The sequence below is a fragment of the Pezoporus flaviventris genome, unplaced genomic scaffold (genome assembly GCF_033815535.1).
Source record: "Pezoporus flaviventris isolate CSIRO_AGI_PZ_B2104156 unplaced genomic scaffold, CSIRO_AGI_Pfla_v1 ptg000001l, whole genome shotgun sequence".
NCBI lineage: Eukaryota > Metazoa > Chordata > Aves > Psittaciformes > Psittacidae > Pezoporus > Pezoporus flaviventris.
In genome coordinates this window covers 38247696-38263213 of record NW_026892549.1, presented here as the reverse complement: position 1 = coordinate 38263213, position 15518 = coordinate 38247696, and the positions used below count along the sequence as shown (strand labels likewise).

General features: G+C 39.4%; 1 protein-coding gene across 5 annotated transcripts in view; it reads left to right on the top strand.

Annotated features, from left to right (window-relative positions):
• STK39 (serine/threonine kinase 39) overlaps positions 1 to 12422 on the top strand; it is a 110456-nt gene extending 98034 nt beyond the window's left edge. For 3 of the 5 annotated variants that reach the window (XM_061452604.1, XM_061452595.1, XM_061452619.1), the window contains 2 exons: positions 7649 to 7713; positions 11727 to 12422. In XM_061452604.1, the coding sequence (XP_061308588.1) occupies positions 7649 to 7713; positions 11727 to 11801 (140 nt within the window). In that variant the 3' untranslated portion in view covers positions 11802 to 12422. Of the gene's footprint in view, positions 1 to 7648; positions 7714 to 11726 lie in introns of those variants that run through there. The other 2 variants (XR_009743192.1, XR_009743190.1) reach the window with 2 other exon arrangements.
• The last annotated feature ends 3096 nt before the right edge of the window (positions 12423 to 15518 follow it).

Sequence of the window (15518 nt, the reverse complement as noted above, 5' to 3'; positions counted from 1 at the left end):
TAATACATTTCTAAATGGTTTTAATGTTTCTGTCTTATCAGTGTCCAATAGCTTCTTCAGAAGAGAAGCCAGATTTGCTGTTGATCTTTCTGTTTTCTTTCTTTCTATAAGAATCATGTCTAGCTCCTTGCAGTCCTCTAGCAGTAAACACTTGTTACTTAGCTGTCACAGATCTCAAAATGCTTTAATATTTCCATTGCTGCTCTTCTCAAGCAATTCAGACAAAAGGGGTTTTATGACAAGCATCCTGAATGGGTGAACTAATGGAATTGCACTGCACTTAAAAGACCTTTTTGAACTCTCTTTGAAAAGCCTTTTAATCTATCACGCAGTCAGTTCATGAGCTATTGGATAAAAGAAAGTCAGAGATCTGGAGGAATTGTTACCAAAAAATCTAAAGGTTGATTGCTCTGATTGTTTGCATACTGTAATCCATAGCTAGCTAGGTTTTAAAACTTAGTTTTGATTTTGTTATGAACTTGCAAGTGCATGAAAACCACTGTGCAGTATGAAATAAAAATGAATTTATATATTGCAGTGAACCTCTTGCAATATTGAAACTGCCTTAAGAGAGTGAATAATAAATTCAGCCCTTCAGAGAAAAGCCCTACCAGCAGCTGAATATGTGATAATTCCATTGAGAAGTATTCCCTGTCACTCAAGCATCCTGCTTCCTAAGACCCACATAGAAGAATACAGTGTTAATCCTCAAATCGTCAGACTCCCAAGGCAGTTAATTATGTAGAACTCCATGTATCAGATGAAAATGGCAAAATAACTGCCTACAGTTGGGGAAGAGGTAACATTTGAAACCATCATCAGGAAAGCCAATAACTCTGTGGAGCTCTGAGTTTGGCCTCTCTAACAGCAAAACCGATGATGAAGTAGGGAGTAGTTGAAGGTGGCTGTTTCTTATAGACTGAGTTTTGGACTAAACGCAAATTATTTCACTTTTCACTTATTAAAAATATTTTTCATTTTCTCAGAGCTCAGGGTTGGTTGTTTGTTTGTTTGTTTTCGTGACAGCAATTTTGTGCCTGAATAATGTTTTCCCTTTCCTCACATCTGAATTTCAGGATTACAATATTCAACAGCTTTGCAAACCATTGAACCTAAGAAGGTTCCCCATCCATTCTTTTCAAAATGGAAAAGCGGATGAATCATTATTCTTTTGAGAGCACCCCAGAAATATCATCTCAAGTTTTGGATTCTGTTTGTGCCAGATGGCTCCGGCTCAGTTGGCTGGGTCGGCATTGTGCTGGAAATAGTTCCACTGTACTTCACATCATAGCTTTATTTACTGTCCTATTAATTTTAACTTTTCCAGTTTCCCTATTCAGAAGTCATTAGGGTTAGGTTTCATGCTGTGTTAAGAATTTTAAATAACCAGGCAGAGTCCTGTCACGTTACAGGAGCAAAACAGCTCCTTGAGACTGCTCAGAGTATGCTTATTCTCTCATATTTATTTGTGATCTTGAAGATGGCCTTTTTTGTTCTGTTACCTCAGCTTGTATTGATCACTTATGTAAAAATTATAACTGATGTGGTTGGCCAAAATTTTCATCTAGCAAAGAGTGATTTGTAGTATATTCTACATAAATATGCATGCTATATTGTGTGGAAGTTTTATTTATTACATCTGCAATTAGCAGCCTTTGTTGTGTATATTTATATGCTCGGTTTGATGTTTTATCCTATTGTATGTTCTTAAGCAGACACTTACTTTGACAATGGCAGAACCATTTGTCACTGAGCAAAATCTGCAAAAGAACCTGGAATGATTAGTGGTACATAGATTGATTATATGTACTACAGGAGCCTTCTGAAGGAAGCAGAAAGGTACCTCATTTATTGTTGTAAACAACAAAAAGCCTATTTTGCTAACTGCTGCTAATGTTTGAAGAAGGGTTTTGCTCCAAGGCATGATTTGAAGTATACTGTATGAAGTTGCTAAGCCACTGTCCATCGTATTTGAAAGATCATGGCAGGTGAAGTTCCTGATGACTGGAAAAAGGGAAATATAACCCCCATTTCAAGAAGGGGAAGATGGAAGGAGACCCAGGAAACTACAGACCAGTCAGCCTCACCTCTGTGCCTGGCAGGATCATGGAGTAGACTCTCCTGGAAACCATGCTAAAGCATATGAAAAACAACAAGGTGCTTGGTGATAGCCAACATGGCTTCACTAAGGGCCATTCATGTCTGACCAATTTGGCGGCCTTCTATGATGGGGCTACAGAACTGATGGACAGGGATAGAGCAGTTGATGTCATCTACCTGGACTTGTGCAAAGTGTTCGACACTGTCCCGCAGGACGTCCTTGTCTCTAAATTGGAGAGACATCAATTTGATGGATGGACAACTCGGTAGATAAAGATCTGGATGGATGGCCACATGCAAAGAGTTGTGGTCAATGGCTCAATGTCCGGCTGGAGACCAGTAACGAGTGGTGTCCCTCAGGAACTGATGTTGGGACCGGTCTTGTTCAACATCTTTGTCGCTGACATGGACAGTGGGATTGAGTGCGCCCTCAGCAAGTTTGCCGATGACACCAAGCTGTGTGGTTCGGTTGATATGCTGGAGGGAAGGAATGCCATCCAGAGGGACCTCGACACACTTGTGAGGTGGACAGATGCCAACCTTATGAAGTTTAACCATGCCAAGTGCAAGGTCCTACACCTGGGTTGGAGCAATCCCAGGCACAGCTACAGGTTGGGTGGAGAAGAGATTCAGAGCAGCTCTGAAGAGAAGGACTTGGGGGTGTTGGTTGATGAGAAACTTAACATGAGCTGGCTTCAGTGTGCGTTCACAGCCCAGAAAGCCTACCGTATCCTGGGCTGCATCAAAAGGAGCGTGGCCAGCAGGTCAAAGGAGGTGATCCTGCCCCTCTACTCTGCTCTCGTGGGACCTCGCTTGGAGTATTGTGTGCAGTTCTGGTGCCCTCAGCATAAAAAGGACATGGAACTGTTGGAACATGTCCAGAGGAGGGCCACGAGGATGATCAGGGGGCTGGAGCACCTCCTGTATGAAGATAGGCTGAGAAAGTTGGGGCTGTTCAGCCTGGAGAAAAGGCACATGGGGACCTCCAGTATCTGAAGGAGGCCTACAGGGATGCTGGGGAGGGACTGTTCATTAGGGCCTGTAGTGGTAGCACAAGGGGTAATGGGTTCAAACTTAAACAGGGAAAGTTAGATATAATTTTGAAATTAAATACAAGGAAGACATTCTTTACTGTGAGGGTGGTGAGGCACTGGAATGAGGTTGCCCAAAGAAGTGAATGCTCTGTCTCTGGCGGTGTTCAAAGTCAGGTTGGAAGGGACTTTGAACAACCTGGTCTTGGGTAAGGTGTCCCTGCCCATGGCAGGGGGGTGGGAACTGGATGATCTTAAGGTCCTTTACAACCCTAACTTCTGTGATTCTCTTTACTTGAGGTTATTGCTGGCAAAGCTTTTTCCATCACCAGTTAATTTTTTCTTGTAGTTGTCTTGTTCGTGTTTCCTCTGACTTTTATAGGAGCATGGCCATAACATCTTGAGAAAACACTCTGCAAGATAAAGTTGAGTCTACTATAGCCAGGCCTTGAGGAAAAAGTGAATTCCCAATAGGATTTGACATTGTCAATTAGTGCTGCTTTCAGGCAACCTAATCTGCTATGAATTTCAGAAGTACATTATCCAAGGCATGACTCCTGTGTACTTAAAAGAAAAAACGGCTTTGTCAGTAGGAGCTGTAGTATACTTAACTTGGAGATAAAGCGTAAAGTAGAATCCAGAGACATATATTTACAACGCTCACCGCTTTTCCAGATAATTTAAGTGTCAGTGGAGAGAAAGATTCCTCTCTCTCTGGAAACTCCTAATGTGAAACTCCTGTTCACTTGAGGGAAGAGCATTACTGTATTAAATTGACTTTGTTCACTGACTTGAAATAGAAGATTTGTTAGGGGCATGGGGGAGGGAGAGGTGGTGAGAATGGGATGGTTATTTTTCTCCCTAGTGTTTGCAGATGTGGTTGAGTTCACCTGCTTTTAGAAACTTTAAGGCAAATTAAAACTTTGCATGTGAACTGTGTACTGGGACAGTTGGTGGGTCTTGACCTTGTAAATCATTTTCCTTGATGTGCATAAATTGAGCATAAATTTAGTAGCTGGGGGAGATGTTCTTCAGTAACGCCTAGTAGCAGTTACAATTTAAAAGAATTGCTTTTCTTTCCTGCCTGATGCGGTCAGTAATTCTGAATAGGGCTGAACAGTAGCCGGAAGTGCTTGTACGCAAGAACATTGTTTACTGTTGTGAGCCTGCGTCTGGCATGAATTCCTCTGTGTCTTTTAGGAGACTTTGCATACTTAGTGGTCCAAACTCTTTTTAAGTTTAGTAATAGTCCCCATTTTTTAGAAGTATGTTAGTAAGAATGCACAGGACCTAGCAAAACAAAAGCAAGGAGTTGAAAAAATAAAAAGATACCAACAGGACTGTATGGTTCTGGTAGCTAATTGCACTCACGTATTTGATTCTTGGTTGATGTTACTTACGTACTCTTTCTGATTTTGCAGAAAAAGTGTGCCTTTAGGGGGATTCGCATTCATGGTGCCTTGAACAGGATTAATGACGTTATTCTGGCAAAAGCATTTTTACTGCCATTCTGTAAAGACCAGAAAATATAAGCCACAGAGTACCAGAAGTCGCACGAAATACTAGTTTTATTTGAAAAGTATTGAATGTATATAATTGAAATTTAACAGATCTCTCTGCAGGAAACTGCAGGTGTGACTATTTTTAACGTGAACTTGTTTTCTGATATTACGGCCTCTTTGCAGGTCTGCTTTCTCGTTTTCAAGCATAGCCTGAAAACATCTGGCATTACTCCCTTAAATCCTCCTAATCTTCTATTTGATTAAATATGCCTGCTTTAGTTACGGCCCATCAGAGAAGCAAAAATAAAGCATATTTCATATGCTTGCTTCAGATGCTTCTCTAGCATTTTATATATAAAAGTTTTTTGGCTTGTATTCATATTACATGTAAAGACAAGTGAACAAATAAAACTGTGTCCCTGCAGCCTTTTAATGAGCACTGTTCCTTGAAAAGCAGTTTTCTTGGAGAATGCTATCCATCTAAAATATTGCTCCTTTCTGTTATGGTGTCTAAATAATAATTAGAAAAAGTAATTAGAGTTAACCATTTACATACATTCCTAGTTTATCTTTTGCTTTTTTTGCTTTGTAGATTTTAATTTCTTCCCTGGTAAAGAATCATCAGGCAAGATAGGGTTTTTTTAAGTCCTCAGTGCTGCTTTACACTGTATGGTAGTTCATTGAAACACTTGCTGATGATGGGCTGCTATTTGTAAGTGCAGTAACAATAACTTTGCCAGTAACTTTGCTTAAGGGCAGCTGGAAGGTTTTGCATTCAGGCAAAATTAGCCTAGCAGCCTGCTGACTTGCCTTAGCTGTTCCACAGCTGCTCAACAGTAAATGAAAGGCTCCCACTCCTGAAGAGGAGCGTACATTTGAAGCTCATCTTTCTTTCAACATTTTAAAATTGGTGAAGCTAGAAATCTTTGAGTTTAGGACCCAGCCCCTATCTGGTTTTGTAGCGCTGACTCCATTTCAGTGAAGCCAGCTTAACAGTAGCTAGAGAATTTGTTCTTTCTTTTTTATTGAGTTTTTTATAAAACATCTTTTACAGGGATTTGGGTGAGCTGGAGCTGCTCTTGAGTGCCTGATCCTGTTTTATAGATTTTTAAGACATAAAAAATTGAAGCTCTTCTATCCTGACTTCAGGAGCTATGAGGCGGAACACTCCTTTTTGCCTACATATGAGGTTCTAAGTATTAATTGTAATGAAAAGCATTATCTGTATTTGCACGTATTTCATCAGGTAGGAGGATGTATTGCAATAAAATTGACTTACTGATTGTGGAAATGAATTGTGTGATTAAAATAAAAACTTTGTAATGACTAGAATAAAGGAGATTATGAATAATGAAGCTTTAAAAGCAGAAACAGAAAGTATTTCTATTGTAGTGCCAGTAGTTAACTGTGAAAGTTAATTTTTTTTTTCCAAAATGTGTTATATACAAAAGGTATCTTGTGCTTCCTTTGAAGGCTTGTTTTTAATTTCAAACACCTTTCCATCCCTGGTAAAATTTTTTACAGGTGCATAAACAATTCTTGGTGCCATTTCAGTGGTATAGAGAAGAGAGACCCCAAAAAAATTGTTTTGCATTTGATAGTGGTAGATTTGCCTAATCATTTACTTCTCTTAACTTCCCTGGCCAAATACTGAACTTACCCCTGTGAGGCCAATATCTGTTACTACACCGTAAATTATATATGATCAGGCATTGGTAGGAGTGAAAATTTTCTCATTGTGATGTTAGAAGATGGAGGAAGTAGGAGCCTGAGTTTGTAGCAATACGACATTCAACATGCGAATGTTTGCTGTATATCTTTCACCCTGTGAAGTCTGTGAGAAGTATTCATGGAGAACATCTGGTTTCTTGCATCTCTGCTTTACAGTACTTACCTAGTCAGTGTACTAAAAAATGTCTGCTGCTTAATACCTGTTTATTTCCTTTTTATAATCTTGTCTAAACATCCCTGTCAAGCATGGAGTCTTTATCTCATGCTGATGTCCTGTTGATGGCATTTTGTGCTCGTAAGTCAGTCTTGACCAAAAGCTCTCAGTGGGCTCAAGATTTCAGGTAGCTCAACATCTATGTGCAAAGCTGGGGGGGAGCAAGTTTAGTAAAGGTACAAAGCTGAAAGCAGCCAATTTTTTGATCAAGATTAATGGTAGCAATATTGTAAATAATAGACCAGCTGAAAATGTAACTTAAGTGTCTTGATAGGAAAAGGGTTTATTATTTTCCTGCCTCCTCTGTCTTCAAGGACTTATTCCCTGCCTGCTGTTTCTGTTACGGCACACAGCTTCCTTCTCTGGACACTCGGGCTCTGTAGACGTAGTTAAACTGTTTACTGCTGTTATATTGCAAATCTCTCTCATGCTTACTGAGAAAGCAGTTTGAGGATCACTCTCATTTTTGCTCATTTTTCTTTTGGTAGTGAGCTGTAAAACCAAGATCTTGCCAAGATCCAAGTGTCTGTGTGGGTACTCATGCCAGCCAAAAAAGGGGCAGAAGCGCACACATAGAGCCAGGAGAAACAGAAATTAAGAGGGGACAATGAGCTCAGGCATCTGGAAGCTTATGCAGATGGTGGTCCTGGCTATAGTAGAAACATGATATATAAATAATGACAGCCATCAAGTTTTCCTTGGCTGCATTAATCTCCTGTTTTCCTGGCACTTGCAGTTGTGTGATTGTTAATTGTTTATAGAATAGACTAAGCTTAAAATTCAGTAGTTACTTTTTTTTTCCTGTCATGTGGTTTTCAGGCAGATTTTTTTCCCCTGAATCAGTTCCCATAGTCACAACGTATCAGTGACTGAAAAAGAAAGGAGGTAGTATTTATGGCAGACCAACTGCCCTCTGACTTTCAAATGACAGCTCTAGAGAGTGATGAAATGATTCAAGTGGTAATTTACAGACATGTATGTGTGTAGAATTAAATAGAAGATGCAACATGAGGCTTGATGTTGAATGCAATTTTCTGTAAATAATATTTTTTTCATACTTTATTTTACAGTTGCTGCTAACTTACAGAAGATAGTAGATGATCCAAAGGCCTTGAAAACATTGACTTTTAAATTGGTAAGTAAAAGCATGAAGGGAAGAAACAAATCAATTATCACAGTATTCACACAGAGTCTGGTTTTTATCTCATTTGCAGCTATTTTGCTGAATAAATGTGTTGACAGGCAAGGTGATTGAAATTGCCATGTGTGAGAGAAATCCCTACATTCTGTTTTGACAGGACATTAGGGATATGTACAGTCAAACAGCTCCATAACCATGCTGGTGAAAGGAGGTTCATTCACATGAGTTCTGAGGAAGTCTGAGGTTTAGGTGAGAAACTGCAGGGACAAACCACTTGGGAAGAATGGCAGACACAAGTAAAGCAGTGAAAACTGTAGTTGTTAGGTTAACTCCCTTCCACTCCCTTAGCTCTGGCCTGGGTGAAGCGACCTCTGCTAATGGACGTTTTGTTCCAGTCCCATTTTTTCCAACACCTGCTGCCATTTGGCTCACATGCAAGTTGCTCTCTCCACTGCTTGCTTCTCCTTAGTTCTTCCTTCAAGCATCTTTCAGTTGGCCATCCTCACTTGCAAGTTGATCTTATTCTCACTGTTCCCAATGCTGTTTCTCCCTCCCTACCTCTTTCTCTTTTCTGTATGTACAGCAGACCCTGAGACTGTTGTCTGTGCTCTGTTTTGTGTGCCTGGTCTATGAGTCCTAAGTTTGGCCCATTTTGATGCTATCCTGATAGATTAATAGTAATACATTTTCATTGCTAAAACTTAATGAAGAATTGTTGTACTGTATTTGTTTTCATTTCTTGCTAAAATTATGTTGAAAAATTTACATACCTAAAGCTATTGAATGATTAGTAATGTAAATACCAAACTCTTACCAATTAGTTTACAGCACCCCTTGCTGAGAGTGACTCAGGCTAGATTGAATGGCTGTTAGATAAGCAGGTTTCCAGAGTCTCACCGTTGTTTATAAAATCAGCTGCTTCAGATGGGCTGTAGGGAGCCATTTTTAGAGTATGTGACCTACTTGATGATAATGTATTGATTCAGGATTTCAGGATTATTCTTCCTATGTAATTTTTTCCATATAGAATTGAGTAGTTTTAACTCACCAAATAATTTGGACTCATTTTCCCTAATTTTTCAGTTTTTCTGCAGTCCAGTAAAACCACTAGAACTTGCATCTTTCTTTTGAGAAAGGGTTGGGGGGGAGGGTGTGTGTGTGTGTGTGGAAATAAGGACATAGAACTTGGTAAGGGCTGCAGAAACAAAGTAATCTAACTAAATATAGCTTAAAGGCTGGTGCTTCTCTTTTTGCAGCTGATCTGTGTTCTTGCTGTCTAAACATCTGACTTAGCTTTGTTGTGTAGTCAGTGGCATTTCACCAAGAGCATTTAGATATGTAGATACTCCAGAGGCTCTGTAGAAAACTGGGTTTCTAGTTCACATGCTTAAAATAGAGGCTTGAGATTTCAAAATGTAATATCCCATAGTATCCTGCTAATGTTTATATATGTTAAAAACAAACCCACTTGAAAATTTAGGTTTGGGTATTTCTGAGATTCAGTTGAATTTGTTGGTGGGGTGCAGTTAACCTCACATGGTATTTCAAATTCCAGTGAGTGAACACTGTTATAATCCTACTCCTTACCATAATCAGAATTAATAGACAATCCAGAATCAATGTCTTTGTTCTTCTCAAGTTCTATTGACTAGGTAGCAATTCCTGAGGTTAATTTTTAACTTAAGTTTCTTCTTGATATTTTTAACCTAGTTGGTTTAGTTCCCTACTTCCAAGGAAAAGAATATACCCACAAGAAGTATCTTAATTTATGCTTATTCTTGGATTAAATATATGTTCCGTTTCTGCCCATTTCTATATTGTGTGGTGGAGTTGCTAAATTAATTGTTGCCTAGGAGAACTCTGTCATTTGTTTGTATGCCCTACTGAGTTTTTGTTTCCTCTTAACAAGGTCTAACTGAATTTGAGAGCACTTGTATACAGCTTGATTAGACACATTTTGTTAGTAAATATTTCATGGGGATTCAAAGTCAAAATGTACCTAATCCCATATCCATTCAGGGAATTCAACTGAAAAGTCATCTTCGATCTAGGACTAGTTACTAATATTTGTGGAGAAGGAACCTGGTTAGTATCTCGCTGCTTGCAGATTGCTTTTGCTGGTGTTTTGCTGGTATATAATATTTGTATTCAGACAGCAAGCGTTTTCATCTTTGTGGAAAAAAAAAAAACACCTTATGTCTTAACGGGTTTTGTCTTTAACTATTGCCAGAATAGTAAACAAAGTTATTTAAGGTGCCTGGATAAATCTGTCCTTAAGGTTGGATCACCTTCTTGCATATTTTTTGGATGGTGCATATTTCATCTTACAATGATGTCATTCTACAGAATAAATATCTAGTACTAAACCTCCCTTAGTTGTCTTGGCTAACAGAGACTGATGACTTCCCTTCAGGATCCAGCTGTCCACACTTTGGAAGGAGGCTGCTTTAATACACAACTAATCTTGGTAACGCTCAATTATTTTGCAGCAGAATTTGCATTTTATGTAAGGATTTTTCATATGAAAAGGGGAGGAAAACCCAGAGTTGAAATAATGCATTCAGTCACTAAACAGTGAATTGCAAATACTAAGAGCTTTTCTTTTATGTTCAGTTAGTGTATAATAGTAGTACTTAATGCTAAACACAAAATACAAGCCAATACTAGCCAATATTTATTGATAAGGTATGTTACTTAGCATACCTTTGAGGAGATAGATAGCTAGCCAGATGCAGAATGATGTCTTAAGGGCAAAATTCAAATACATTTTATTTAGTAAATTCGCAATCCAAAAGCCATTGAGATATCTTAATAGTAGTCAATGGTGATGATCTCAGACCTTTAACTTTTGCTTCAGTGGATAAGATCTGTGAAAATACTATCTGAAGAGAGAACCTCTGTTCTCTGTGTCTGATCAAAGTAAATTTGAAGGACTAGCCTGATGTAATGCTTCCACAAATATCAAATGAGTTAATTTTGGTCATGAAAACTCAACGGATAATGTCACTCAGTGCACCTTGTGTGCACAGTCTGAGAGCTTTTTTCCTTACATTGAGTATACACAAACCAATTCTACTAAAGGGTTCAACTGCTACTAGTGTATAAAAGGATCAAGAGCATTTTTATAGGGTGAACCAGTTATTCAGAATTTTCATGGGGGATGTGCCAAGGAGTCTGAAAGCATCTGTCATAAGTGATTTACCATTATATGCTGTTCATCCAATTGTATTCTTATTTTGATTTATCTACCACACAGGTGAAGAATGCATAATAAACACCCTTTATTTAAAATCTAGTGAATTCTGTCCTAGAGAAGTAATTTTTGTATTTAAAACTCAAAATATAAAAATACTTTGCCTACAGTGTGTGTAATTTTTTTTAAAGCAGATTTACAGTAACAGTTAATTCCTGAGCAAGGTGCTTTTACTGTTATTTGTGAAAAATAAGCTGATTACTTGTGCCAGTTTGTATGGGTTTTACTGAAGAATCTCAGCTGTACAATTTTAAGTACTAGACTACTATCAGAAAGGAGATGAAAATATTAATACTTAAATACTTACTTTTATAGACTGCTTCAATCTCTTGTTTAAAAATTCAGTTGGTTGGTATTCCAGACAGACTTGATAGCTGGACACAAAAGATACTTGGTGTCCACATCACTATGGTAAAAGGACTCTATACAGATGTAGATTATTTGCATTTTATGAGTGAAAACAGTGTACTCATGAGAAAAAGCAAATTTGGCTTCAGTCTGGAAAGTTTGGGTTAAAGAATTTAGGCCTTTAAGTGTTCATTTGTCAATATTTTTTTCAAATTTTTAATATTAAGAGTTTGCTAAAATTAAGGATGCAGTTGACTGATGCTGATGGAGGATACACCAAGCAGTCTGAAAGCTTTCCTTCAAGTAAGCTGTGTGCTGACTAATCAATACAGTGAAGATTTATAGCCTGGCTGTCAAATCCTTCTTTGTAGGGTGATACACTAAATATTTCTGTTTGTACTTGCAGGCTTCTGGCTGTGATGGCACTGAGATTCCTGATGAAGTGAAACTGATTGGGTTTGCTCAGTTAAGTGTCAGCTGATGTCTGTCCCCTGACCACAAGCTGAATTGTGAGATTGCGAAGAGGCCAGCTTAGATGCAGAGGAAAATTAATGCTCCACACACTGAGTTCTGCTTCATTATCTAGCAATTCACAAAGTCAGAACAAGCAAAGCCCACAGCTGCACCGCTGCTGCTAACATTCAGAATGCTACTAAATGTCTCTCAGCAGTTGATTTGGATTCCCCCTAAGTGAAAAGCCTGTGGAAATGCACTCAGGTGGCTGTATTTATTGGTTACAAAAGGAATTTTCTATCAAGCTTACTTCTTTCATAAACTTTGAGTGATACTATTTTCCCTATACTTGTGGTTGATAATACTGCCTCTGTTCTGTTCTATTTAAAAATTAACATAAATATGAAAGTTAAGAATTACTAGCCAAACTTGAATTCTAGTTTTAAAACTGTGAATTTTATTTTTCATATATTTATGCATTACACATCCTAGTAATAAGAAACTGATTTGACTTGATTATGTGCTATTTGCAGTTAATCTCCCATTATTTAAAAAAGTTTCAGGTATACCTTTGAACTATTTGGTAACTTCTAGGGGTTTTTTTGAAATCAGTTAATTAGGCATTAGCAAACTTTTGTTGGTTGTGTGTTTGAAAGCCGGTCCACAAACTGATTGTCAGGGGAGTGGGAGGTGCCTTGCAGAGAATGTTTTAAGAATGTGCCTGAGGCTGCTTAAATAAATAATCTCCATTTTCTGGAAGTACCATACATGTGGTACAATATATATAAGTATAGTTATCTGAGCAGGGAGAGGACATACAGTAGCAAAGGTGTTAGAGTATTTTGACTATGCTTTATTGGGGGGGTCTATGAGCTAGAACTACTTTGAACTGTTGTCATTAAGGTAGAACACTTACTGTGTCCATCTCTGATCCAATGTACCCTTAATGATAGAAACTGGTTTCATACAGGTGATAAAAACTTGAAGAACGGAACTGAAGCTTTACTTGAAGTTCTGCAAAATACCAAGGTGGAGTGAAAATGGTAGGGCTTTGTGCAATGATCGAGTAAAACTCTGTTACAAAGAAAACACTTCTAACCCAAGTAGTCTTATGCTTAACCTGTGACATAGATGTTATGAAGCTAGTGAAGCTTAGAAAGACTTTTGAAATTTGGAGACATGTTTCTCAGAGGTTACAATTTAAACTACTTCCTAGCTAATCCTAGATAAGCGGCAGCTCTTTATTGTACTGAAAATGGCAAATATATTATTAAGAGAAGTTATTTATAATGCCTTGTCATAATCATTGAAGTTGTTCTAGAGCCATTTGCATATGACTCAATGTAATCCCATCCCATCCTACTGTTTACATGATGATTACTCCAAGATGACTGCAAAGGTTAAAAAGAAAAATAAAGGTGTATTGCAAAAACAGATTTGTACTTTGAATTTCCATGCTCTGTGTGCATTTCAGCAGCTGTGCGGCAGGGTGATGTTACAAATGTCTGTTGCCCTTACTTAGGCTATAAGAAGCACCTGGAAAAGGAGGAGAGAAAATGCTGCTCACTCACTCAAAAGGAGAGGGTTGGTCTTGAGCTCCTGACTGCTTGCTTTCCGGTGCTTTGTAGAAGTGATGCTTAAGACTCCTGAGGTGCTTGTACTTCAAGAAGTCACTTGGTTGTTTGGGGCAGAACCTGTATGCCTGTATGTATGGGATGCTGGTTTGTGTGGGGTAGAGAGTGAGAGGGGTCCAGGGCAGGGTTGCATGTGCTGCCTGCAGCCCAGGTGTGGGGTTGGTGGCCACAGCTGAGGCTCCTTGGGGCAGTCAGGCCCTCCTAGCACCATTGGTGCCCCTAGGCCCTCTGGTGTGGAAAGCCCCAGCCCTGGGCTGGGTTTGGGCAGTGTGGTAGGTGCTGCATTCTGTGTGGGAATGACCCTGTGCTCTGGTGGGGCCTGGTCTGCTGCAGGCGGCCAACAGAAACGGTAAGTGTGTTTTAACTTGGCTTTGGGGGTGTGGTGTTATTGATGTCTGCTCCGTATCTCTCCTACTTCACCTCAAAGCTCTATAATTGGGTGTTTATCTCTTGCCCTGTGTTGTTTAATGCTTTGTCTCAGTCAGTTTGTGCATGCTTTGTGCCTGGATGTCTGGGGCCAGCCGGTGGAGGAGCTGGGCAGAGGACTTGTGGCAGCCACCACAGGAGTGGTGAGGCCGTGGCCTGGGAGCCTCTGCCTCGGCTGTGCCGGGTGAGAGCAGAGGCTCCTGCATCATGTCTGTGCAGGGGGGCAGGCTGCACCTTGGCAGCTGATCATCTGTCAGCAACCTTTATGTTGGAGTAAATTAAAAGGTAACCTAAACATACATCTGCCAGTGCAACAGTAACCTGCAGTGCTGTGATGAGGTGACTACTGAGCAGGACCCAGAGGGGTGAAGTTCAGAGCATTGCTGTTAGATTATTTTTGTTACTTATGTTAATGTATGCTTCACCAAATGTTGCATCATTATTGACTAATCTACCTGTAAGGTAGGTGGCAAGTTAGCTTTCTGAGGCAAAGAAATGAACGTTCAGGCAAGCTTGTTGTTTTCACGGATGTATAAAAAGTGGGAATATATAGTTGGTTGAAAATCGTGTTCCACTCACTATACACCTCCCTGTAGGCTGGCGAAAGGGTGTTGAGGTAGGAGTACCAACTGTCAAAAGTGCTCATCTGCTGTACTGGTTGGGGCTGCAGGAGGTGTCTAAATAAAGAAGAATGTAGTAGCTTAATTGAAGCAGTCAGCAGCATTGTACCAAGATAAAGCTCTAACAGTTGTTGCTCACTTGCAGTCTGATGCAGAAACGTGCCAATGCTTCACTGAGCTTCCTTTGTTCAATGAGAAAGCAAATTCACGCAGCAGTGTTATTTATTGCAGCTGAGTTAGTTTTTAATTTAGGGTTTTTTTCTGCTGCAAAGGTATTGTGAATAAATACAGTGCGAGGTAAATGAGTACAGAGGGACAATGATCTGAAAGAAAGGTCTGTTAATAGGAGGTTTGTAAGTAGTCTATTCTTGCAGTTATGTGGGGGAAAGGTAAAAATATACACTAAGTTGCTGTAGAAAGTAGTGTGCAGGTGATGATGGAGTAGAAATAGGCACCAAATATAATGGGAATTTGCTTCCTGAATACTATATTTGTAGTCTCTGTTGAATAACAAAGGAAAAGAGAAAACCTGCAACTATGAATTTATTCATGTTCAGGTGAAAAGCATTTAGGAGATGGGTACAGTTCTCGTGTATCCTATGACTTGCCCCAAAGCAGCTGTGGTGCTCCTGTTAGAAAGGTGTTGCTGGGCAATACCTGGTGCCTGTTGCTGGCTGGAGCACCTGCCTGTGTTTGAAGGAAGAGGTCACTAATTAACAAGGTGAAGCTGGAACAGGTGAGCTACCATAAAACTGTCTTTGAAGTCAGGAAAATAGGGCTTAACTAGATGATTCTAAAAATACAATCATCTGTAAATGACGATTACGTGGCTGTGCTTGCAGCTGCGCATCTGCAGGCTCTCTGGGCTGATGAATGTCAATGTCCACAGAGTCAGCCCTCCCAGTGTGCTCTGCTTCAGTGGGCTGAAAGTAGGTCTGTGATGTGGACGGAGATGGAAGTCAGTCAATGAAACACAGCTCTATTTATTATTTTCAATGTGTTAAAAAGAATGAATATAAACATAGAATTTAGCTTAGCACCAAACCAGATCTGGAGAAAAACTTG